The sequence below is a fragment of the Crinia signifera genome, chromosome 4 (assembly GCF_055691185.1).
Source record: "Crinia signifera chromosome 4, ASM5569118v1, whole genome shotgun sequence".
In the NCBI taxonomy this organism is placed as follows: domain Eukaryota; kingdom Metazoa; phylum Chordata; class Amphibia; order Anura; family Myobatrachidae; genus Crinia; species Crinia signifera.
The window spans coordinates 103150557-103175577 of NC_139220.1; the positions used below are offsets into that span (position 1 = coordinate 103150557).

At 46.6% G+C, this 25021-nt stretch overlaps 1 protein-coding gene across 2 annotated transcripts in view; it reads right to left on the reverse strand.

The window, feature by feature from the left end:
• Positions 1–5383: 5383 nt before the first annotated feature.
• Positions 5384–25021, reverse strand: part of ITFG2 (integrin alpha FG-GAP repeat containing 2) — a 58726-nt gene continuing 39088 nt past the window's right edge. The window contains exons 9-12 of one of the 2 annotated variants that reach the window (XM_083182100.1): positions 19393–19484; positions 9867–9984; positions 9615–9784; positions 5384–7539 (exon numbers count right to left, since the gene is read on the reverse strand). In XM_083182100.1, coding sequence (XP_083038226.1) covers positions 7534–7539; positions 9615–9784; positions 9867–9984; positions 19393–19484 — 386 coding nt within the window. In that variant the 3' untranslated portion in view covers positions 5384–7533. Of the gene's footprint in view, positions 7540–9610; positions 9785–9866; positions 9985–19392; positions 19485–25021 lie in introns of both variants that reach the window. The other variant, XM_083182099.1, reaches the window with a different exon arrangement.

The following is a 25021-nucleotide window of genomic DNA, read 5'->3' on the forward strand; positions in this document are numbered from 1 at the left end:
TCTTTGTTGTGGGAAAAGATATCTTCGTTATACAAAAAAAAAAGAGCAGGGCGGGGAAAATTAGAGTTGCTTTGAGAATAGATGACAGTCATACAGAACACATTTTTGAGACATGCTTAGCTGAAGGAGCTGGTAGAGTAATGTTGTGGGTTGGCAAACTTATTTAAGCCAGTTCAACACCAAACTAGTAATTTGTCCATTTTGCTCGGAAAAGTTATTTGTTCTTCTTGAACTGCAAAAAAATAAAATAGAGTTAACACACATTGCAGTGTGTAGAGGTCTAAATCATGATCTATTAGTTACCAGCATAGAAAATAAAATAAGTTTCCAAATGATAAAAAAAAATTTCAACTATAAGTTATTTTACTTTGGTGGCAAAGATTTAAATCAGATCACATATTTGGGTCAGCAACTAGGTTTGTGAACACAGGTTTTTTTTTTTCCCTTTTATTTAAGTGTAGCTGTCAAGAAATAAAATGTTTTATGTACCTGTTCATAATGAAAAATAAAATGTATGCTGGGGATATACTTGCCAGCTCAGGTACTAAGAAAAAACCAAGACCCGGACACAACAAGCTTTGGAATGCAGAGTTTGATGTCCGGTCCGGCATTCAGGGGAGATGCGTGTGATGGCTTTCACCAGGGACATGGGGAAGGGGAGATTACAGCCTCTCCGTATGGGCTAGACCAGGGCTGGGCAACACCGGCCCTCCAGATGTTGATGAACTACACATCCCAGGATGCTTCGCATTAGTTTTGCTATGTGGCCATGCTGAAACTGATGCAAGGCATGCTGGGATGTGTAGTTCATCAACATCTGGAGGGCCGGTGTTACCCAGCCCTGCTCTGGTTTTTATTACATCCCCGGACCATGCAGGGAGGCTGTATTCTCCCTCTTCTCCTCTCCCTGGTGATCGGTGTTACAGCAGCCCCACCGGACAGGACACCCCCAGACCAGAGACTACAAGTTCCAGCATGACCGATATTGATGCATGGTGCCTGTCCAGTCTGGTTTTTACCCATACCCATCTGCTCACCAATTCTACTCCTTCCTTACCTCACTAAGGGGATGATTCAGCTTCATTCACTATTAAGCGAATATAGCCGCGTGCCAATGTTTTGGGGACTGCGCATGTGCGATTATGCACATGTGCAGCCACTTCGGCGATTATCACACTCATCGAGGCATTTGCATGGGAAGGGGAGGGAGGGGGGGGTGCGGCATCAGGGAAACAGCCAGAGTTTTATGGGTGTTTCCATAAAAACACTGGTCGTTCCCCTTGGAATTGCCTGTGTGCGCATGTAGGTACGCCAATAGATTGAAATCATGAAATCTCTTAAATCACAAGGCCTACAGTCTTGAAACTTGGAAAGTAGCTTCTCCTTAGGTCCTAGGTGCTTGCTAAGAACCGGTTTTACAAATGTCACTGTCCATCCGCAGAAATCGCAAAATAAAACTCAAATCATAAATTTGCCATTTTCTCTCTCATTATACAGCCCGAAAAAGACAAGTGACACCATCTTCCTTCAGTGTGCAATCCCTGTGCAGGTGCGAGCACAGTAATGATAATCAGTGGGGATAATAATCACCAGTGACAGCTCTATGACGTACGACAGTGGAATCCACAACCAGAGATAAAATGCAGTTATCCCAGGTGCCATAAAGCTGGTACTACCATGGTAGACCCACGCACGCAGCCAACATGCTCCTCCACTGACACTTTCCATGCCAGGTAGTCACCCGTACCCAGCGGTTGTTCCTCCACTGGATCATAAGCAGACACGTCTTAAGTCACAGCTATCCCCACACTTCCCCATTGGCTGAACAGAGGAGCCTGCTCCGGATTGGAGAGAATGTTTCTCGGAATTCTGCTGTATGGGTGGAGGGGAAGGTGTGTGCGGGCATCCGCCCCCTCCATTCAGGGGTTACTGTCACACGCCCTGTGCTGTGCATCACACACCTGCACTAGCCCACATGAGCGGTGTCACTGCTGGGGGGATGCCAGGGGACCATGTGCCATGTTCTCTTCACATGTAGACGTTACATACATGCCCCTGGAAACAGGTCCTCTGATCTCTATAGCATTAACTGCCAACCATGCCATGACTGCATCATTGCTCACTGTCCACAGGTTGGTCTCAAGTGCCTACTTTAGTTCAACTTGCCACAACGGGTGATATATATATATATATATATATTGTGAGCACTTAATTATATCAACTAGGCATAATTATATCTATATTAATCCCCTTAATACTTTGCATTTCTGTATATACACTACATCACGGGTGTCTGCGGCGTATTTGCTTAAGCCACTGAAGGGGGACACACCAGTTTATCTTGCCTCTGGGCAACTGGAATGAATTTATGCCCCTATTCCCATCACTTTGTTGCCCCTTGTATCGAGGATTAGCTGCCAGCTATTGTTGAACTATGGCCTTTAATCGGCCATAGTATATCAATGCTTTTGTCTGTGCATGTGCCTGATCCGCAGAGCTTCCCAATTTTGTTTGCAATTTAAATAAAAGATATTAGCAATTTATGGGTTATCCTAGGCCTGGGGTAGCCAACCCTAGTCCTCGAGAGCTACCAACAGTGCATGTTTTGCAGGTCTCCTGACAGAATCACAAGTGAGCTAATTAGAGTGCAGCTGTGCAGCAGCTAGGTTGTCTGGAAAATGTGAACTGTTGGTAGCTCTCGAGGGCTAGGGTTGGCTACCACTGTCCTAGGCAGTGACTAGGAGGTAACAGAGCGATAGCTGAAGTGTGGCACGGTGACATTGTGTTTTATGTGTCAGGTGCATGTCGGGGGCATGTCTCTGGCGTATACGGGATAGCGGCTCTGAATAAATAGACAGAGTAGCTCACATAGGGGCTTATAAAGATGCATCTATCGGTATTTTATCATCTACAGATTCTAGCAATGGGCATCTCAGGCCTGAACAGTACAAATCTCTTAGGGAAGGAATTAGCATGAAAATACAGAGATGAATGCAGAAAAAAACAAAGTTTCGACCGCTTCTATGCCTTACATAGAACCAAGCCAGGGCCGTAACTAGGGGGGGGCTAGGGGGTCACGCGCACCGGGCGCTGGAGGGTGGGGGCGCAAGTGTGAGGTCACGGGGATGGGCAGCGGGGGTCCAGGGACTGGTGGGTTAACTCCGGCTCCTACTGGCGCTGCCGGGCGGTAAGCAGGTTTTGAAAAGACTTGCCGGACGCTGATTGGCTGAATTCAGCCAATCAGCGTCCGAGAAGTCTTTTCAAAATCTGCTTCCCACCCACCGCCCGGCAGCGCTAGGAGCCGGAGTTAACCTTCTCCAGTCCCCGGACCCCCACTGCCTGTCCCCAAGGCAGTAATTTGGTGTGGGGTTTTTTTTTTGGGGGGGGGGGGGGGGGGCGCGACCAAGTGACTGCCGACCCGGGCGCCGAAACACCTAGTTTCGGCCCTGACCAAGCACCAGCATTCCATTCCATTCACCAACTGGCAATGCATTCTGGAACATGAAATTCCTAACCGCAAACAAAACAAATTAAAGTTTAATTGAATAAACCCATGTTCATCACTTTATTAAAAGATTAAATACAGGTTGAGTATCCGGGACCATGAGCATTTTGGATAAGGAATTTTTGCTGATCTTGTAATAATTTCTTTTTCATACTTACCTGGTCTCCCGGCGGCCTTCGGAATCCTCCTCACCTCCCAAGGATGTATTGTGCAAGTGCACCGGTGACGTCACAGATTCGCCTGCACAATGCATCCTTGGGACTTGGAATGCCGCTGAAGAGGACTCCAATGTCCGCTGTGGACACCGGGGGATGAGGTAGGTATGAAAAAAGAGGCGTGGGGGTGTAAACGAAAAAAAAAAAATATTCAGAAAAACAATGGTTTTTGGAATATTTAGTTTTTTCAAATATACAGATAAAGGATTAATTCATGCCAATCAACTGTAATGCAGTTTTTTTTCTATAAACAAAATTGTGCAGTAACAGCTATATTAATACTGATTGTAATCAATTAATTTGCGGAAGGCTCTAGGAATAAGGACCCTGCATGTCAGTACCTTTTTCTCCAGAATAAAAAATCTCTAAATAAAAAAAAATATTTTCCTCTTGCTAATGCGTTACCACTGTACATACAATATTTTAAAGATTATACAGGAATATTTTACATTGTCATTTTCTTGTGTTTTGCATTTTGTGAGCATTATGTTGTCCTATATGTGCATTTTGGCACACATGCCTAGTCTATAAAATCTTGTGTATCAGTGACTTCATGCTAAGGTTAAATGGGAATTTGGGTTTAGAAATGAAATCCCCATTGTCTGTTAATTTGTATCATTGTTGGTCTCCTACCCAGGGAGCTCTTTGCAGGCATTTCAATGTTCTTCCTTGTTTGAGCGGTTTACTGCAGGCATCCAAAGACAGAAAATTATCCTTTCTGCATAACAAATATGACCATTCTGCATAACAAATATTTCTGCAGGTGGAAATAGTGGGTGCCGCCTATTCAATGCGGCCATTTCTGACGTTATTGAAGGCAGGTTCCAACAAACCAGATCCGACTTTAAATCAGATTGGAACTGTTTCGTCAGAAACGGCCTCGGATTGTCAAATTCATAACCGTTTTTCGACAACCTGTGGTTGTTTTCGCCGACACGCCCACTTTCCGACACTTAACAGTCGGAACATTGAATTCCGCTGTCAAGCTGAATGAAGAAGGGTCGGGATTCCAACACTCATAATCCTGGGTTGAATATCGCCCTAAGGGCTGTTTCACACAGTACGGTTCCTGCCGCACGGTGAAATCCCGTACGGTCAGGGAGCCGCGCCGCACTCAGAATTTTATAATGGCAGGGATGGCCACAGCCCGGCAGCCGTCCCTTCCAGTGGGGGGATCCGGCTGCAGCCGTGCGGCCGGGCCGTGGCCGTCCCGTGTGAATGGACACAATAGTGTCCATTCACAACTGCTGAGTGCGGCACGGCTCCCTGGCCGTACGGGATTTCACCGTGCGGCAGGAACCGTACTGTGTGAAACAGCCCTTAGGGCTGTTTCACACAGTACGGTTCCTGCCGCACGGTGAAATCCCGTACGGCCAGGGAGCCGTGCCGCACTCAGCAGTTGTGAATGGACACTATTGTGTCCATTCACACGGGACGGCCACGGCCCGGCCGCACGGCTGCAGCCGGATCCCCCCACTGGAAGGGACGGCTGCCGGGCTGTGGCAATCCCTGCCATTATAAAATTCTGAGTGCGGCGCGGCTCCCTGACCGTACGGGATTTCACCGTGCGGCAGGAACCGTACTGTGTGAAACAGCCCTCAATGTTCGATGTTTAATAAAGAAAGGCTTACAGCAACACTTCAGTAAAAAAACAAAAAATAACTCTTGTGGTAAATATACAACATAGCTGTATTTATACATCAAAAAAATAAACAATTGTCTGTACTTTATTAAACTATGTACACATGAGAGCACTCTCCATTTGGAGACAAAATAGAAGAGTCACATACATTGGGGCATAGTCAATTGAGAACAATTTTGAAAACCCTGCAACGTAGAGTTTTTCCTTTTCGATTATGAGAGAACATGGTATGCAAAAACATTCCAATTAGGGGGGGGGGGGGGGGGTGTGTGTACACAACAGGGAAATCTACAACTCTATCAACTACCTCAGTGGAACGATGGAGGGAAGATGACCTGGAGCTGCAGAGATCACCACGCCAGTAAGCAACATTGAGTTTAAAGACTTTTATTTGGGGTTCTGGTTCTGTTCCAAAATATTGTGATGTTGTTATTCTTGATACCCTTTGAGGACGTATGGTTATAGGTTTTGTTTGATATAATAATCTTGACACTGTGATATGTTGTAAATGGAGGTTGCGGTCTTGATCTATAGATACCTTTTTAGTATGGTTAGCCAACAATTTTGGTTCTAACAGAGTTAAAATATTCAGACACATTTTAACCAATGAAAGATACAGATAGGGTGCACTGCGCTCACCTTTTTGTCAGTTGTGTTTAGGCGCTGCTTTGTCTTTAGGGTAACCCAAACCCTTTTTGTTCATATTTAGGGGGGTATTCAATCTTCGGGTCACGGCAGACGAGCTTGCTCGCCTGCCGTGACCCAGTCCCGTTCTCGGTCAGCTCGACCGAGAACATGCAGGCGGGATTCAATGTCCCGCCTGCAGCGGGACGAGAAGGGGGCATGGCCGCGAGTTGCGGCCGGGAAGTGACGAGATGCAGCCGGCAGCTCGTCACTTCCCGGCTGTTCTCGGCAGAACGAGCCCGACAGCTAGAGATGTCGGGCTCGTTCTGCCAGGAAACCCTGTTCAATGCTGTCGGGGAAGACAGCATTGAATAGGGCCCGTCGAGCATCTCCCCCACGGGAGATGCTCGACGGCGATTGAATATCCCCCATAATGTTTGGAGAATGGACGCAAGCGCTGCCTGTATTCAAATGAAAATTTATTTTGTGTGTGTGGTGGTAAAATTATGAGACTGAGGGTAAGTATCACTTTAAATTCCACTTTACTAATTTGGGCAAAAAATAAAATAAAAAGTAAAAGAAAAAGTGTGGAAAAATTGGTAATGGGGGTGTTGGAAAGTTGGGAAAAGTGAGCTGTTATAATGGTCTGCTCTGGGAGGTTTGATGGTTCCTCTTAATTGGTGTTTTATTCACGCCTATATGGGGTTCCCCTTAGGGAAATTTTTGTCACAGTATCACTGTGGGGTTTTTGAATACGATGGCAATTCTGCTGCAGTCAATGCTGGGGGCGAGCTGTGAAAGCGAGCAGGGCTGCCTGCTCGCTATCACAGCTCGCTCTGAGTATTCCACTAACCCCCTGCATACTCCGATTCCCCCTTGCTCCGTTTTTGGTGCGAGGGTGAATCGGCGTATGTGGCCGCAGAAACAGCGAGACTCGCGGCTAAATGCAGCGGGCTCCCTGCATTAGCCGCGAGCCTCACTGTTTGGGGGAATCCTCGCCATCCTGTGACAGCGAGGATTTCCCTGGAACATAGAATAGGGTCAGCGGCCAGCGAGGGTGTTAAACAGCAAGGATCACCGGTTTTCTGCAATCCCTGCCATTTAACCCCTCGTCGCCAGCCGCATTGAATAAGGGCCACTGCCTTCGTCTGCACTTGATGACACTGGAAGTGAATAACTAATTTGCTGGTGCATAGAAAGAATTACTGGCCAGTAGGTCAACCTTATGACCTTCAAGCCAAGTGTCAGAATACAGATGTAAGTATGCAGTGCAATAATGGTCTCTGCTCATGAGAAAGTGGAAAATGGGCACAACTTATTACAGGAAATTTTCTCTGCCTGAAAAAAATCTATTGAGCACATTAGGAATGCTGTAAAAGATGTAGCACTGGGTAATGATTTTGCATTGCGACCATATGGTGGAGGTATCATTTTTTATGTAGTCAAATTCCAAGTGTCTGTGCCCTTCTTTCCAGTACAAGGTTTATGTTCTTCATTAGGAACATACATAGTCCGATGTATCAGTTCACGAACAGCAGAGACATCATTCACATCTGCAATACCAGACAAGAAATAGGTCAATTAAATAAATAGTACATTAATGGATGTGATTTGCACCCAGGGGCGTAACTATAGCACGCAGCCCCCGCCACCGCGGGGGGGGAGCTGTGCATGTGGGGGCGCCGGGGGCTGCGGTGCTATAGTAACCCCCCCCCCCCCCCCAATCCCCCGCAGACTTACGTATCTTGCTGGTCCCGGCGGCTCCGTTCTTCTGATGAGGACCACAACAAAATGGCCGCCCCCACATAGCAAACAGTTCTCTGAAACTGTCTGCTGTACGGGGGCGCCATTTTGTGGTCATCCTCAGCAGATGAACGGACGGAGCCGCCGGGACCAGCGCGATAGGTAAGACTGCGGGGGAGGGGGTTAGCATAGGCGACGGGGGTGCTCGACGGGGCGGCGGCAGGGGGTGGGTATGGGCGCCCTCCCCCCCTAACGGCGGGGGGGCGCCCAAAACGTAGCTACGCCACTGTTTGCACCTGTAATTAGTAAAAGCACTATTAAGATGAGGCTAAGTTACTACAATTATACCAGGCTACACAATTACCAGAACATAAAGTGGAGGTCATTATTAAACACTGATAAATGCATTGGGTGTTTTCACAAGCCTGACGCAAGATGAAAAATGCATTTCTTAAACCTTCGGCCCTCCAGTGGTTGTTGAACTACACATCCCAGCACGCCCTGCTACAGTTTTGCTATTTGGCCATGCTAAATCTGTTGCAGGCCATGCTGGGATGTGTAGTTCAACAACAGCTGGAGGGCCGAAGGTTCCCCAACCCTGTCTTAAAGCAATGGAGACATCCACGTTAACATACAGTAGATCAACCAGGTAAAAGGCTTTATGTAAACTTTTATTGTCTATTTTAGATCTGAAAACAAAAAACAATCATTTTAAAGTTACATTGTAATTTTAATAAAACTATTACAAATACACATTTGTGTACTCAGCATGCTCATGAATATTTCTGTTTTCATTGGTTAACATTATTAATAGAATCAGGTTTATCAAGTACCTATGGGGGAACTTTATTCTAGCATTCCCTTCATGGAGACCAGAACCTCCAACACATATCCCTCTGGAGGAATGGTGCCTGCTGAGCTGATACTTGCCACCTGCTCACCTAGATGAGCCTCTCATTGACAACCGTGTTAACCCCCAACATCAACTCTCTCCATTGTTCCCACCATTCCTCTTACTCGCTGGCCTATTTACGCCATCACTATTGCTCTCCAGATTTTATGCCAGCCCCTGCTTCTGTCAGCCCCTGCTGCGCTGTCAGTGTGAGGAACTTCTCAAGGAAGCCTCACACTGTTTCTGCCTAATTAAGATATACAATTAATAAAAAAAATAAACACCCTAGCTCAGTGGTTCCCAAACTGTGCGCCTAGGCTCCCTGGGGTGCCTTGGAGCACTTGCAGGGGTGCCTCAGGTTGGTGGTCCAGAACAATTCAAGTTATGTATGGCCAATGAAATAGGGAAAATCAGTGCTTGTTGCTTCCAATTAAGAATATGTGGGTAAACAGAAGTGAATCATGTTTCTCACCACATAAGTGGACCTAAGGAAAACATTTAAATCACAACTAATTTAATGTTTTTCCTGAAATCAGTAACCAACATTTGGCCTAGGGGTGCTGCGAATAATATTCTGATACTTTAGAGTGCCGTGATTCAAAAAGTTTGGGAACCACTGCCCTAGCTACTCTATCTCCTGGCTGCAGCAGCAGCCCTTCAGCATAGCACCCACTCCGGTGGGCACCTAACACGAACTGAGGAGTCAGGGATGCAGAAGGGAGGAGCCTGCCTCTCAAAGCTTTAGCATAGGTGCCTGGCTCCTTCGGACCCTCCTACATGGTTGAGCTGTGTCACCAGGATAGATGAAAGAGAAAATACTATAAAAAGAATAAAGACTCTAGAAGCCCAATCCCCCCCCCCCCCCCCCCATAGTCATATGAGATTAGGAATGAGTGGTCATCACAAAAAGTGCAAGAAAATCATTAAAGTACACCTGCACAACAAAGATGAAATTGTTTAAATATTTCTAAAATAAATGGTTCCCTTACCCACATGCAGTTCACTGAGAAGTGATGTCAATTGTTCATTTTCCTCCAAGACTCGCAAAAGGTTTGATGACTCAATCCTCTCTAGTATCACAGACCAATATACGTAAATCTTCTGGTTGAAACCCACATAAACCAGACAAGGACTATTCTGACCTTCTCTGCAGGCGTAAAGTCCTAGTGTGAACAGGATTAGAACCATAAGAAGACAAACATTTGCAGAAATTCACTTATATACAATGGCTGAGAGTTTACTAACCTGCACAAAAAGCACTGACATTCTCCTCCACCTGGAAGCGCAAGACTGTGCGGTTGTGATCAATGATATAAGTTTGTCCATCCCAGGCACAGGCAACAACTTCCTCTTGTCCATTTCCCTGCAAGGAGAGTCACAAACAATGGTGACACCAAGGAGTTTGTCTTTGGATTACATCTAGGGAATAGAACAGAGCACAGAGAAGCTAGGTGACTGAGAATTTCTATGCGGAGAGCTGAAATACAAATACTACTAAACATAGTAAATTAGTCCTCTATCAGAGCACAGCAAGAGATACACCAAATTCCTGTTACATTTCTGTGTTCATGTAATCCTCAGTGCCATCTTTCAGGATCAGGATTACCTTTTGCATATTATAATATATCTATTTAATGCTGAATAACTTTATCCGCTCAATAATTTATTGTGCAACCAGGTCCCCAATGTATAGTTGTTAAGTAAAATTTTCCCGAGACCTAACTTCTTTGAAAGATTTCATTTAGGATATCTATAGAAAAGAGCATTTGGGTGAGGCAACAGCTAGAAATGAAACAAGTTATCCAAAGAAGCCACTTGCAGCCATCATAATGGATGGATGCATAAACCACAGACCCATATGACTGGTCCCACTATAGGAGCTAGACAGGGAGCACCTAGTGAGAACGCCATGCACGGTTACAAGATAGTGAAAGTGAATGCAAAAATGTTAAGAGATGCAAAAATCAGTCTAAAGCAGCCCATACACGCTGCGATCCGGGCTGTGCGTTCTGTGCTTTGAGGTGCGCGCTCCCGCGGCACCTCATCGCACAGTACAAAAAGTATGTGCTTGCACATACTTTTTGTACTTTAGTTCTCATCACATTGCATCGCATTGCATGCACAGGCAATGCAATGTGATGTGATCCCTGCTATTTAAGCCCACAACGCAAGCCCGCATCGGGGCGTGTATGGGCAGCTTAAGGCCGGTATGGCCAAACCAGCCCTTGCGATCTACCAAAGGCCCACGTTTTCCAGGTCACCTAGCTGCTGCACTGCTGTAGTCATTACTAACTGTCACATTTTCAAACATGCTGCATTCATTCCTAATATAGATCCACAGGCTGCTGACCAATATGAACTGATGGTAGATCTTGAGGACATGTTTGGCCATCAAATTACACATCTGACATAAATAGGGATTCGGTACTGGGAATCATGGCCGCAGATATGCTGTTACATTTAGCAAAAATCTCAGATCTAATCACTCCTGCCAATATAAATATTACACTGAAAGATATAAATCACAGCTTTAACAAATGTACTTTTAATATTATCCATCCCTCAGTAATAGACTAAAGCGGAAGAGGAAGCAACCTCTGGTGGCTGAAACCATGGCTATCTAGTATCTGCAATTTTACTCCAGACCCTGCAGAATCTCCCCGACTTTGTAGCTTATTTTTAAATTCGATAATTTTTATTGAAAATTTTTACATATTACAACTTATACAATGCAATAACAAGAAAAATTGGAAAAATAGAAGATGAAAGAGAGGGAGAAGAAGAAAAAAGAAAAAAAAAAAAAATGAAGGCAGAAGACAAAATAACATCTGGCAGTGTGCAGCACGGCCCACCCTTTAGTGCCATCATCATTTACATACATTCTTTAGGTTTTTTATTTTTTACCATCTAGTCTGGAGATACCTTGGACAAACATATTATCAAGGAACAATAAACGCATTTATTTCCCAGAACCATGTAATGTATTATAGGATTTGGATTGTTGAATAAAGTATGACAGCCCATCTTGTGTGTTTATAGAGTGTCTACTTGTGTATTGTTAGTCAGAAACATGTGATTACATGTTCCCACTCAGCCCGTGCCCCATGTAGTGTTACCTTACCAAATATACGTTCACAATGCTCGATAGAGCCTAGTCAGACTGACGCATGAGGGGCGAGTCAGCCCATCGGTCCCATATTTTGTGATAAGTTTTTTTGGAGCCCCTGGCAGCATATACAAATTTTTCATGTCTGATCACCAGGTTAGTCAAACCCGTCCACTCTCGCAAGGTAGGACCCTCTGATGCGAGCCATTTTCTAGCCACACATACCTTGGCAAGTGCACATAGGTTGGTCACATATCTTAGCATATATTTATCTGGCCCGTCCACCTCTAATAGTGCCAGAATACATAGTCGTGGGGTGAGAATGTCACGGGGAACACCCGTGGAGACAATAGAGGAAATTATTTCCTGCCAGAAGGATGTGATTATTGGACAGCTCCACAGCAGGTGCCAAAACGTGCCGCCTGGGGAGCTGCACTTAGGGCATCTGGAGTCAGTCCTACCCCCCATCCTGCACAACCTAATGGGAGTCAAATAAACCCTATGCATCACATATAATTGCACCTGCTGGTATCTAGAGGATGTGGTGGAGATGCGCGGGCTGCTCAGTGCTGTCTCCCAGTCCTCATCAGTAATGGGGCCCAGATCCTGCTCCCACGCCTCCTTAATGGAGGGCAGGCCAGGGGCATGGTGCGCCGCAAGCAGGGCCGCATAGAATCTGGAGACAGCCCCAGGGGGCCCCGTCGACGCCAGCAGACTCCTAACAGGCGAGCCGCTGAACGCCGGGGGGTCACCAGGGAACTGTGTCTGACAGGCATGTCGAAGCTGGAGGTAGCGGAAAAAGTGTATATTTGGCACCTGGTATTCGTCTTTAATTTGTTGGAAAGATTTAAGTATGTTATTTGAATAAATTTGGCCAATCGAGGTGATGCCCCATGTGCCCCAGAACTCCCTAATCTGAAGGCCCTGTAATTCCGGGAATGCTCTAGCGCCATCCAGGGGGGTGTCAGGGTCATGTCCCTTTGTCGACAGGAGTCGACCGGATTGTCGCCACACCAGGATCGCTTGTTTAATTATTGGCATCTTTATTAGCTGTACGTTGTCGCTTAGCAACAACTGCAATGGAGACATACCTGGCAACCTATTTGAAATGAGTACTGTGGGCAGCAGGTCCGCCACGTCCTCGCCGACCCAATCCACCAGCTGCGCCAATTGCGCTGCGATATAGTAGAGACGGAAGGAGGGGACAGCCATGCCGCCACATTCGCGTGTCATTGTAAGGGTATTAAGCTTAATACGTGCCCTCTTGCCGGCCCAAATAATAGAAGAGAGCAGGCTCTCTATCTTCCTGAATATCTGGAGGGGTATATATATCGGGGAGTGTTGCAATATATATAGGAGCTTAGGCTGGGCCGTCATCTTAATAAGGCTTATTCTCCCTGAAACGGTTAGGGGCAGCTTCCCCCAGACTGCGATCCTAGAGTGCAGGTAGGCCAGTTGGGGTTGAACATTAAGGGAGACGTACTGGGACGGTGTATTAGAGATGCGGATCCCCAGGTATTTAAAAGAGTTAACCCACTGGAGGGGAAGCTGGATTGCGGGATTTGCTGGGACGTCCCCTGAGAATGGTAGAACACAGGACTTATCCCAATTAATTTTTAGGCCAGAATAAGAGCCGAACGTGTCAATTATTTCTAACAAGGGAGGCATAGAGGCAGCGTAACTGGAGATGAATAGCAAAATGTCATCCGCATATAGCGCAATTTTTTCCTCCAGTCGTCCCACCCTAAACCCCTTGACCGCTGGTGACATACGTATCAGGCAGGCCAGGGGTTCCACCGCGATAGCAAACAGAGTGGGCGATAGGGGGCATCCCTGGCGTGTTCCCCTCTCTAGATTGAATGAGGAGGACACAAACCCATTTACAGAAACCCTAGCTCGCGGGGAGGCATACAACATACGAACCCATCTAATATATGTAGGGCCAATCCCCACTTTTGTCAGGGTATGCCAAAGGAATTCCCACTCAATTGAGTCAAATGCCTTGGCTGCGTCTAGTGAGACCACAATTGAAGTGTCCGCATCCCCGCGTGGGTTCTGCAAATGGGTATAAAGCCTACGTACGTTGATCATGGTGGACTTGCCTGGCATAAAGCCAGTCTGGTCGCTGTGGATAATTTTGGAGATCACCGTGTTGAGGCGAAGTGAGAGTATTTTGGCAAGAATTTTTATGTCTGTGGGGATCAGGGAGATGGGCCTGTATGACTCCACTAAGCATGGATTCTTATCCGGCTTCAACAGTACCACTATATTTGCTTCGAGCATGGATTGAGGCAGGGAGCCGTGTGTAAACACCTCATTATATAAGTTCAATAAAATAGGGGCATAGAACGAAATATGTTTTTTGTAGAGGTCTATAGGAAGGCCGTCAAGGCCTGGGGCCTTGCCAGCTGGGAATGATCTGATGGCTATCTCCACCTCCTCCACCCGGAGGGGCATATCAAGAGCCTCCCTGTCCTCCGATGTCAGTGAGGGCATATCAATTTGATCTAAGTAGTCCTGTATAGCCTGGGCATCGTAGATCAACTTGGAGCTGTATAGGGTTTGGTAATAGTCTACAAATTGACCCACAATATCCTGGGTGTTTGTGTACGAGACTCCCTGGGGGGACAAGATCCTGCACACGGTGTTACTAGATCTTTCTGAGTTAGCCAGCCGCGCCAGGTAGCTGCCGGGCCTGTCCCCAAATGCATATTGAGAGTGTCTAGTGTAAAGCAGTTTATATTTGGCTTTTTCCTCAAGGCACTCCACCCACGCCTCCTGTGCAAGTAGCCACTGGCGCCTGGACGAATCCAGGCCATCCTTCAGGTATTGTTCCTCCCTATGTTGGCATGTGGATTCTAATTCCATTTCTCTCTGTTTATATGATTTTTTAAGGGCAGCTTTTTTCTGTATCAGTGAGCCTCTGGTGTGGGCCTTGAAGGCATCCCACACCACTGCTACCGATGCCGTGTCTCTGTTTAGTTCCAGGAACTCCCCCCAAGCACCCACCAGGTCTTCTCCAGTGCCTAGACCCTCCAACCAGAACTTGTTAAGTTTCCAAAATGACTGGCCTCTGTCGCCTCCCAGCTGAACATCAAGGGTCAGGGGCGAGTGATCGGATATGCCTCTGGGTTCATAGCCGACAGAGTGGACACCGGGGAGGAGGGATCGAGACACCAAGGCCAGGTCAATTCTAGAGAAGGTGGAGTGCGTGGAGGAGAAACACGAGAACTGTTTGGCAGTGGGATGTCTATGTCGCCATGCATCCTCCAGACCCATGCCCTCCACCATTGCCCTGAACTGTTTGTGTCCAGACCTCACCAGCACTCTGGAGGCGTGGTGTACATCTAGTGTCGGGTCTAAGATATTGTTATAGTCCCCCACGCTAATGATGGGTGTGTCAGGGCAGTCTGCAACAAATTCTGCGGCCTGTTTAAGTACTTCGGCCGAATAAGGGGGGGGTACATATATGGCAAGCAGCAACAGGGGGATGGAGTGTACAGCGCACAGCAAAAACACATATCTGCCCCACTTGTCAGTCTTAACCTTCTCCACACTAAAAGGAACATTTTTGCGAATCAGGACTGCCACTCCCCGGGAGGAGGAAGTATGGGACGAGTGGTATACCCCGCCAATCCATGGCTTCTTAAGTGACATAACCTTGGTGCCCATCAGGTGTGTTTCCATCAGACATATTATATCAGCTTTATATTTACGAATTTGGTTAAACACCAAGGAACGTTTAATTTTGTCATTGAGACCACGGACGTTCCATGAGGTGATCCTAACTACGTTGGGAGCCATAGAACAGTTCTAAGGTCAGAATCGTAGTCTAGCAGCACATTGAATCTGGTTCTCCACAGACTCCAGTGTATGCATAGTAATATTAACATTGGGTTACCGCATGCACATAACATAATAAAAGAAAAGAAAAATAGAAAGAAAGAAAAGGACAAAGACAAAATACTCAAAGAGGACCAGCTTACAATCTGAGTTATCCTACAACTACCCCAACATCCCCCCACCCTGCATGTCTCCCGGAACTTTGACATACTTGGATCCCTGAACTATTAAGTCCCTTGGGGAAAGGAAAAAAAACCCTTTCCTCTCTTAAGCAGTAACAGTTAACTAAACATTTCTAATAAACCGTGGGCAAAGAATATAATGACTATCAGGGGCAGGTTGCAGACCTAGCCCACCTACATTTATACATACGCTCTTTCAACACAGGATTAAATCTGTCGCAGCACAGATGGTGGAGTCCACAATGTTATGTAGTGACAGTCAGATGTTTAGGCCCAGCAGCAACTTCTTAGTAGTATAACGGGTAGTAGAAAGCCAACACACTCAGGCATCATCCAGCACGGCCCGTCTGGCCGGTCTTGTGGTGTCCAGCCATACTGATGCCTCCTTTGGGGTAGCAAAAAACTTTGACTCGCCGTCCACGATGACCCTCAGCCTTGATGGAAACAGCATGGAATAGGATAGATTGAGATCTCTCAGGCGTCTCTTGACTTGAGCATATTGAGCCCGACTTTTCTGCACCTCCACCGCAAAGTCTGGGAATATCGATACCCGTTGACCATTCCAAGTTAGTGGACCTTTGGTGCGGTTTACTTTCAAGACCATATCTCTGTCTCTGTAATGGAGGAGCTTAGCAATGAGGGTACGGGGGGGGGCACCCGGTGGAAGGGGGCGCATAGGAACGCGATGAGCTCTTTCCACAGAGAAAAAGGGAGAGAAAGTATCCGTGCCATAAGTATCCCGGAGCCATTTCTCAACAAAGGCCTCAGGGTGTATACCCTCCTCCTTCTCCGGAAGACCCACTATTCGGATATTGCTTCTCCGTAGTCGCCCCTCCATGTCCAGCAGCTTGGTCTGAATGGAGGCAACTTGCGAGGATATGTCAGAGACCCTGTCGGTAAGAGGCGAGAATCTATCTTCCAATGTGGACGTACGAGCCTCCACTTCGCCCATTCTCTCCCGGACCCTCTGTAGGTCATGATGGATGATGGACAGGTCCGACTGAACCTGGCCCATCTTTTCTGTCAGCCTCTTTTCGCTGGAGGTCACGGCCTCCAATACTTTTTGCAGGGCATCTTCAGGACCCTCAGCTACCGGAGGTATTGAGTGCTGTGGGGAGGGTGCACGGGAGGAGGACTGATGTGACTCATCCGTGTCTGGTGCCTCTGAAGCTGTACGTGGGATTCTTGCGAATTTTTCCAGCTGGGCGGCCGCCGAGCTGCGGTTAGTCTTCCCCATGCTGTCAATTGAGGGCAGGAGACTCCGCGGTCCCGCGAGCTGTGATCGTAAGGGGCCTAGTAAATGAATATACTGGCGTGGGCTGTGGTTGCCTAGGAAGGCTATATGTGTGTGGATGACAGGCACACAGGAGAAAGGAGGATATTCAGTCTGTCGTGTGCAGTGTAGCCTGTACTTTGATGGCAGATGGGCTGACTGAAGCGCAGAAGCACAGGAGTACAGGAGGCCCAGGCCAAATGGATGGTGTGTAGCTAGGCCTCTGGGGCACGCTTTGCAGCGCAGTTATTACTCACTGTGCTCTCCTGTGCCTGTCTCCCCCGCTTCTGTGTGTTGCTGCTGGGAGCGCCCGGCAGCACTGACTCTGCCTCTCCCAAGATGGCGCCCGGGTCACAGCGCCGGGCCTGGAGGGTCCCTCACTCAACCCCGCTGTCTGTGGGCTGCTGTCCGCTGATGCCAGGCGGCCAGGCAGGGGGGGCCGCGCCGTCACACGATGTTAGAGACGGGCGCCGCGACCTCTCCCCCTCCCAGCGCGATCCAAGATGGCGCCCGGACCCGGCCGCCGATGACTGGCAGGGAGCTGCGGGGAGCAGACAGTGGTGCCTCGAGGTAGCCGGCGGGTGATATAGGGCTCCGGAGTGCCGGGGGGACTCTATCCACCTCCTCCTTCTTCCACCGCCAGACACTCCAAGCCGGGGATAGCGGGTAGCAGCTCGCCTACCTCCTCACCAAGATGGCGCCCAGACCCAGATCCAGCGCCGGGGGGAGAGCGCTATGTATCTCCAGGGGTCGGCGGGCGGACACTGCGGGATCTTCAGGGGTGTCAGGAGAGCCTGCTGCCTTCTCCACCTCGACTGCCAGGTATTTTTAACAGTTTTAGAGCGGTGCCAGGATCTTTTTAGGATTTTCAGGGCAGGAGCTGCAGAAGCACACAGCCGCTCACATGCCCAGCGAAGCCACGCCCCCCGACTTTGTAGCTTATTACACAGCTCTCTGTGCATCCTTACTGATGAAAGTATGTGACTGTGTGGATTCATTCTGTGGATTAGCGAACCACCTGGGGTAGGATACACAGTCCCAGGATTACGCAGAGTAAAGCTGGCCATACATCAGAACCATATCTGGCCGAATGCACGATTTTGACAGGTCCTGCAATTGATTGTTTGTACATCATGAGGTATATTGGTGCGATGCGCAGACCCCATTGTCGATGAATCGCTCCACTGAGCACACGTACTGCGCGTATGATCAGTTGGGATGACTTGCGGTCAAAAGCAGATCATATGTGTTTTATAGCACATACGATCGATCTTTTGATCGGGATATGGTCATTTGGTCTACAGTATGTTGGTCGACACAATTAGGTCGACAGGTCATTAGGACACGAGCATTAGGTCGACAGTCAAAAGGTCGACATGGGGTTTTTCACTGTATTGAGCCAACATGTGCCGACAGGTGGTATTTCATGCCCTACCATCCACTAAAGCATGGTGGGAGAATAAAACAGTGTGCTGAGCGCAGCAAAGCTCTGTGCCGAAGCATTGCGAGCGAAGCAAGGGGATGCTGTGCACTTCAAACTGTGTCCATGTCGACATTCGGGTCAAAAGAACAGTGAAAGTTCCCATGTCGATCTTTTTGACTGTCGACCTAATGCTTGTGTCAACCAAATGTCCTGTCGACCTAAACCCATGTCGACCTAATGGTGTCAACCAACATACCAAACGATCCCAACCCCTTTTGATCAATCATATGACATGCATCATATGCAGGTCATCCTGATGTATGGCCAGCTTATGGGGTAAATTTAATTCTCTGATAGCAAGCTTTGAGCAGATCTGAAAGCTTGCCATCAGGGTATTCTACGGCCTTCCTTTCTCTCACGATTTCCACCTCGCTGGTTCTTTTCAGCGAGGTGGGGAAACAGCGAGTGCGCTCATCAAAATGGCGGGGCTTGCCACAAAATACAGTGGACTCAATGCAATTGAGGCAAACCTCGCCGTTTAAGGGGATCCACGCCGTCCTCTGACACCGAGGATTCAGAGGACTGCGAGGATGGCTTTTCCTCGCCGTACAAAGCGCCTCGCTGCCGCATTAAATTCACCCCACAGAGTCTGCATAGTTTCTAGCAGAAGTAAAAAAAAAAAGGGAGAAAAACTACTCTTCACTAAAAAAATCAGAGAATATTTGTAAAGCGCAACAGAATCTGCTGCATTATATAAGAACTGTAAACAAAACAAATAAAAAAAGATGACAGGTAGGAATTATGCAACTCACATATATGATGGGAAATGTTGGTCATCCTTAACATCACCATCAAAATTTAGATCCATGTAATAACTGTTCACAGTTTACAATTAGACAAAGTAATGCGTATCACAAACGAAACAGAAATGTCATCTGTCTCACCGTCACATCTAGTTTCTCCAGAGCAAAGAGCTGATGATCAACTTGAACTGACCATAGGAGCCTGTCGGAGCCTTGCATAAGCTTCAGGGTGCCTAGAGGAGATGTAATTGAAGAAAAATATGCTGTTGTACATCGACCAGAAGAAAAACACTTCTTTTATAACAGAATATAAAATTATTTTAGACACCCTGCCTGATACACATGTCATTTTAGCAAGAGATACACTAATTAACTCTTTGGGCAGTATTCAATGAGAAAAGTTCTCCGTGTTTTGTGGAGAATTTGTGCTTTTTTCGCCTTGGACGGAGCATTTTGCTCTCCAAAAGCGAGCAACCCTATTCAATGTGAAATGTTCTCCGTCTTTCTAAGTGATTTTCGCCGTCTCTCTCCGTGTAGAAATTCTCCATCTTTTGATGGAGAGCTGGAATGTGAACTTTTAATCTAAAAGGGTTTTGTATTTAATTTTGGTGTAAAAAAATCAGGTTTTTTTTTCTGTGAAGGGGCATGTTATTTTTATTCATGTGCTTATAGCACATGATTATATATTTAATAAAAAAATATATATTTTTTTTTTTTTTTTTTTTTTACACAGTGCAGCCAGCAGGGGGCCGGAGCGCTCGAGCCGCTCATTAGATATTCATATATTCACTGCACCCGTATGCACGTTCGGGTGCAGTGAATACTGGGTCCCCCGCTGGCTATAGGGGGGGGCAGCCTGTGCTGCCTGGGTCCCAGGGGGGCCCCCTACCCTCACATATGTTCTGGGGCATCCAGGGAGACTTTAATCTCCCTGGATGCCACGTCCCACGGCTCCCTGTCAGCTCCCTGCCGCGGACGCTCGTCCGCTGCAGGGGTTAAGACTCGCCGCGAGTGGCGGCGAGTCTTAAATACGTTGAATAGTGGGAGCAGGAGGCTCCGGAACACGGAGAGTGCATGGCGAGAGAAAAAATCTCTCGCCATGCACGGAGAATTTTCTACGTTGAATACTGCCCTTTGAGTGCCAAAATCTGTGAGAAATGTTAAAAACATCTGCTAAAAATGCCAGCGTAGCTCACATTTGTTATATAAATTTAAAATAAAAATGTTGTGTAAAAAGAGTAGAATTATACTCACCGATAATTCCTTTTTCTTCCTAGAGATCCCATGACAGCCACACATTGGGATATTCCCTTCCCCCACTAGAACAGACAGGATTGGTTTCTCTTGGGACCGCCCACCTTGGGTATAATGGACCCCTCCTCCACTTCCCCTGCATCTTTTGAGTGTCTCCGTCTCTTGGTCCCTAGAGAAAACACATCAGAAACACAAGGGAGGGTAATCAGTGGCTGCCATGGGATCTCTAGGAAGAAAAAGTATTATCGGTGAGTATAATTCGACTCTTTCTTCTACGATCCCCATGGCAGCCATACATTGGGACATACCCAAGACAATAAACGGGAGGGTAATATGCATGTAAAATAATCTTTTATTATAAAGAGGCATTCAGGAAACCGCCTCTTGGAGTACATGCTTCCCAAAGTGGGCTAGAGAAACGTCAAGAGCATAGTGATTCACAAAGGTGTGTACGGACGACCAGGTAGCCGCTTTACATATCTCCGTCACCGACGCTTTGGCCTTATTTGCCCAGGAAGTAGATACTGCCCGCGTTGAATGTACCTGTACAATAGGAGGTACCTTCTTGCCTTCTTGTTTGTAGGCTGTAACAATAGTCTCTCTTATCCATCTGGATCTAGGCCCTTATTCTGGTTCACTTGCAGAGGCAAATTCCTTCTCAAATGGGCAGAACCATGTGCACTGAAGGTGGGGCAGATGTAACATGTGCAGAGAGAGTTAGATTTGGGGGAGTTATTTTGTTTCTGTGCAGGGTAAATACTGGCTGCTTTAGTTTTACACTGCAATATAGATCTCAATTTGAAGTAAAACCCCACCCAAATCTAATTCTCTCTGCACAAGTTACATCTGCCCCACCTGCAGTGCACATGGTTTTGTCCATTTGAGAAGGAATTTGCCTCTGCGAGTGAACTAGAATAAGGCCCATAGTCTGCTTTCCAGGTTCTTTTCCTTTCCTGACACCTTCTGGAATAACGAACAGATGTTTGGTTGCTCTAAAGACCTTAGTTCTTTCCAGATAAATAGATATCACTCGGACAAGATCCAAGGTATGCCAGGCTTGTTGTTCCTCATTTTCAGGTTTAGGATAGAAACTGGGCAGAGTGATTTCCTGATTGAGGTGAAAGACTGACACCACCTTGGGCACAAATTCTGGGTGAGTCCTTAACACAACTCTGTCAGGGAAGATAACCAGATAGGGTTCTTCGATCCATAGAGCTTGCAGCTCACTCACTCTTCAAGCAGAGGTAACTGCTACTAAAAATACTGTTTTCCAAGTTAAGAGTCTCAAAGAACATTCCATTAGGGGTTCAAACGGACATCTAGTTAGGACCGAAAGCATCAGGTTTAGATCCCACGGTGCCACTATAGCCTTGACTGGTGGCTGAATCCATTTCATAGCCCTGTTAAATCTCTTTATAAGTTTTTCTTCCGCTAAAGATCTATCTAACAGTACCCCCAGTGCTGATATCTGTGATTTAATTGTGGCAGGAGCAAGGCCCATCTGGAAACCTTCGTAAAGAAACTGTAGCACCCTATCTGTAGTTATGGAGGAAAAGTCACCTCTGAAATGACCCCAATCAATAAATTTGATCCATGTCTTGTAGTACGCTAGAGACGATATGTCCTTTCTAGCCTTCAGCATCATTTCCATAACCTGGGGGGACAGGTTATGTCGTTTCAGTATCTTCCGTTCAATCTCCATGCCTTTAGTGATAATGTCATGGGCTTTGGATGATAAACCGGACCCTGGTGTAGCAGATCCACTCTGTCGGGTAGAGGCCAAGGTTCTTGTACTGCCAACTTCAGAACATTGACGAACCACGGTCTTCTTGGCCAGTAAGGTAGTATTGCTATCACCTCTACCTGGTCTTCTCTCATCTTCTTCAGGACCTTTCCAATCATAGGGAAGGGAGGGAATATGTATCCCAGTTTGAAGTTCCACTTCACTGAAAGAGAATCTATTGCTAGGGCCTGCGGATGAAATGATTTTGAAAAGAAGCTGTTCACCTTCTTGTTCCCAAAGCTTGCCATCAGGTCTATTTCTGGGATGCCAAATCTTCTTTCTATTTGGGAGAATACTTCCTGGTTCAACTGCCACTCTCCTGGGGACACTACTTCCCGACTCAGGAAGTCTGCCAGGGTATTCCTTCTTCCTGGAATATACACCGCTGTCATAGATTTTAGGTTGTGTTCTGCCCAACACATTATCTTCTCTGACATGCGCATCAGTTTTATACTCCTTGTGCCCCCCTGATGGTTTATGTGGGAAACCACAGTAACATTGTCCGACATAATTCTTAGATGGGAATTGCTGATTTCTTCTTTCAGACAGCCTATTGTTTCCCATACCGCTTGCAACTCCCTCATGTTCGATGAGTTCTTTGCCTCTTCTATTGTCCATATACCCTGGACTGATCTCCCTTCGATATGGGGCCCCATCCGAAGAGACTGGCGTCTGTGGTTACTATTCGAAACACAGGTTCCTTTAGGCTGGTTTTCCTGTATTCTAGCCCTTGTAGCCACCATATTAGATCCTTCTTTACTTACTGCTGTAATGAGATCAGGTGTTGATAGCCATACCCTCTCTTTTGTAGAGGAATGAGTAGCCATTGGGGTTTCCTCATTCTCCATTGCACCCAAGGCACGATTTTGATGCAAGACGCCATCATACCCAGTAATTGGGTGGCCATAATCAGAGGAAATCTCTCCTTTTGTAGTAATATGTTGACTAAGTCTTGTATCTTTCTGCATCTCTCTGGAGAAAGGGAAATTGAGAACTGCTGAGTGTCTATCATAGCTCCCAAAAACTGTATTCTCTGTACAGGTAGCAGCTGACTCTTCTCTTTGTTTATGACCCAACCTAGATACTGCAACAGGTCTATGGTCATATTCACATTGGTCTCTGTCTCTGTTAACGACTCTCCTGCGATGAGTAGGTCGTCCAAGTAGGGCCATACTTGAATCTTCTGCATCCCTAATGCTGCAATCACTGTCACTAACACTTTGGTAAAAACTCTTGGTGAAGTTTTCAGCCCAAATGGTAGACAAGTAAATTGAAAATGGTGATTGGCCACTGAAAACCTCAGGAATTTTCTGTACCATCGATATCGGAATATGGTAATAAGCATCCTTTAGATCTATCGATGCGAGGTAGTCTTCCCTCTTTATCCCCATCACAATAGAACTCAAGGTCTCCATCTTGAACTTTATCTGTTTTATATACACATTCAACTCCCTTAAATCTAGAATCGTTCTGAATGACCCATTCGGTTTCCGTACCAGGAATAGATTTGAATAGAAACCTTTTCTGCGTTCCTTCTCTGGTACTATCTCTATGGCCCCCGTCTGTAGGAGTTGATCTATCTTTAAGAACAGCGCTTTTCTCTCTTCTGAAAGTTCTGAAAGTTCTGGTATCCTTGATTTCATGAATCTGTGACAGGTGGGGATTTTCGCGAATTCTATGCAGTAGCCTTGTTGAATTATGTTTAACACCCAGGTGTCCTTTATCATCCTTTTCCAACTTTCTGTGAACAGCATTAGTCTGGCCCCAATCTTCTTCACGTGAAGATAGTCATAACTTTCCCTTTTGGCCCCAATCTTTCGCTGGTTGATATCGGCCACGAAAATTCTGTCGAAAGGACTGCCTGGAGGTATTAGCATTCCCTCTTTTGTAATAAGTCTTGCCAGGGCGGTAGGTCTTCGCCTCTCTATAGGCCTGTTTAGATGAGGCAGGAAAATTGAAGCGATTCCTTTTTTCTTGCGGTAACCGAACTGATTTTCCCCCTGAAATCCTCTGTATCATAGTGTCTAATCTGGAGCCGAAGAGGAATTTGCCTTCAAAGGGTAAGTTTGTGAGCTTATTCTTCGAATTAGCATCCGCGTTCCAAGGCTTAAGCCACAGAGCTCTTCGTCCCGTTACACCTGCTGCCATAGCCTTGGCTGCAAAGGACACACCGTCTAGTGAGGCTTCGCACATATAATCGATGGCTTTCTGCATAACTTCTAAATTCTTTAGAAGGTATTGTTTTGATATCTTCTCCTCCACATCCGTTCTCAGGTTGGAGGCCCAAAGTCGAACAGCCCTAGCTACAGAGGCCATTGCCACGTTTGTTTTCAGGGAGCCTGCGGAAGCTGAGTGTACTTTACGGAAAGAATTTTAAATTTTTCTATCCATGGCATCTTTGAATGCCGCAGCATCCTCAACCGGTATAGTAGATTTTGATATGATTTCCGCCACTGCTGCATCTACCTTGGGCATGGTGCACCACCCAAGTGGCTCTTCATCTTTAAACGGGTACATTTTTTCTACCCTATTCCCCAAGGTAAACCTCTTATCGATATTGGTCCACTCCTTGTTTATCATGTCTCTAACCATCTTGTTAACCGGAAAGGTTCTCCCTTTTTTATCTCTATCTTCATATAAGGGGTCTCTGGTTTCCGAGGTGGAGGCCGCTTCCTTGAAATTCATGGCTTTGTATATATTTTTCAGCAGGTTTTCTACAAGCTCTAAATTAAA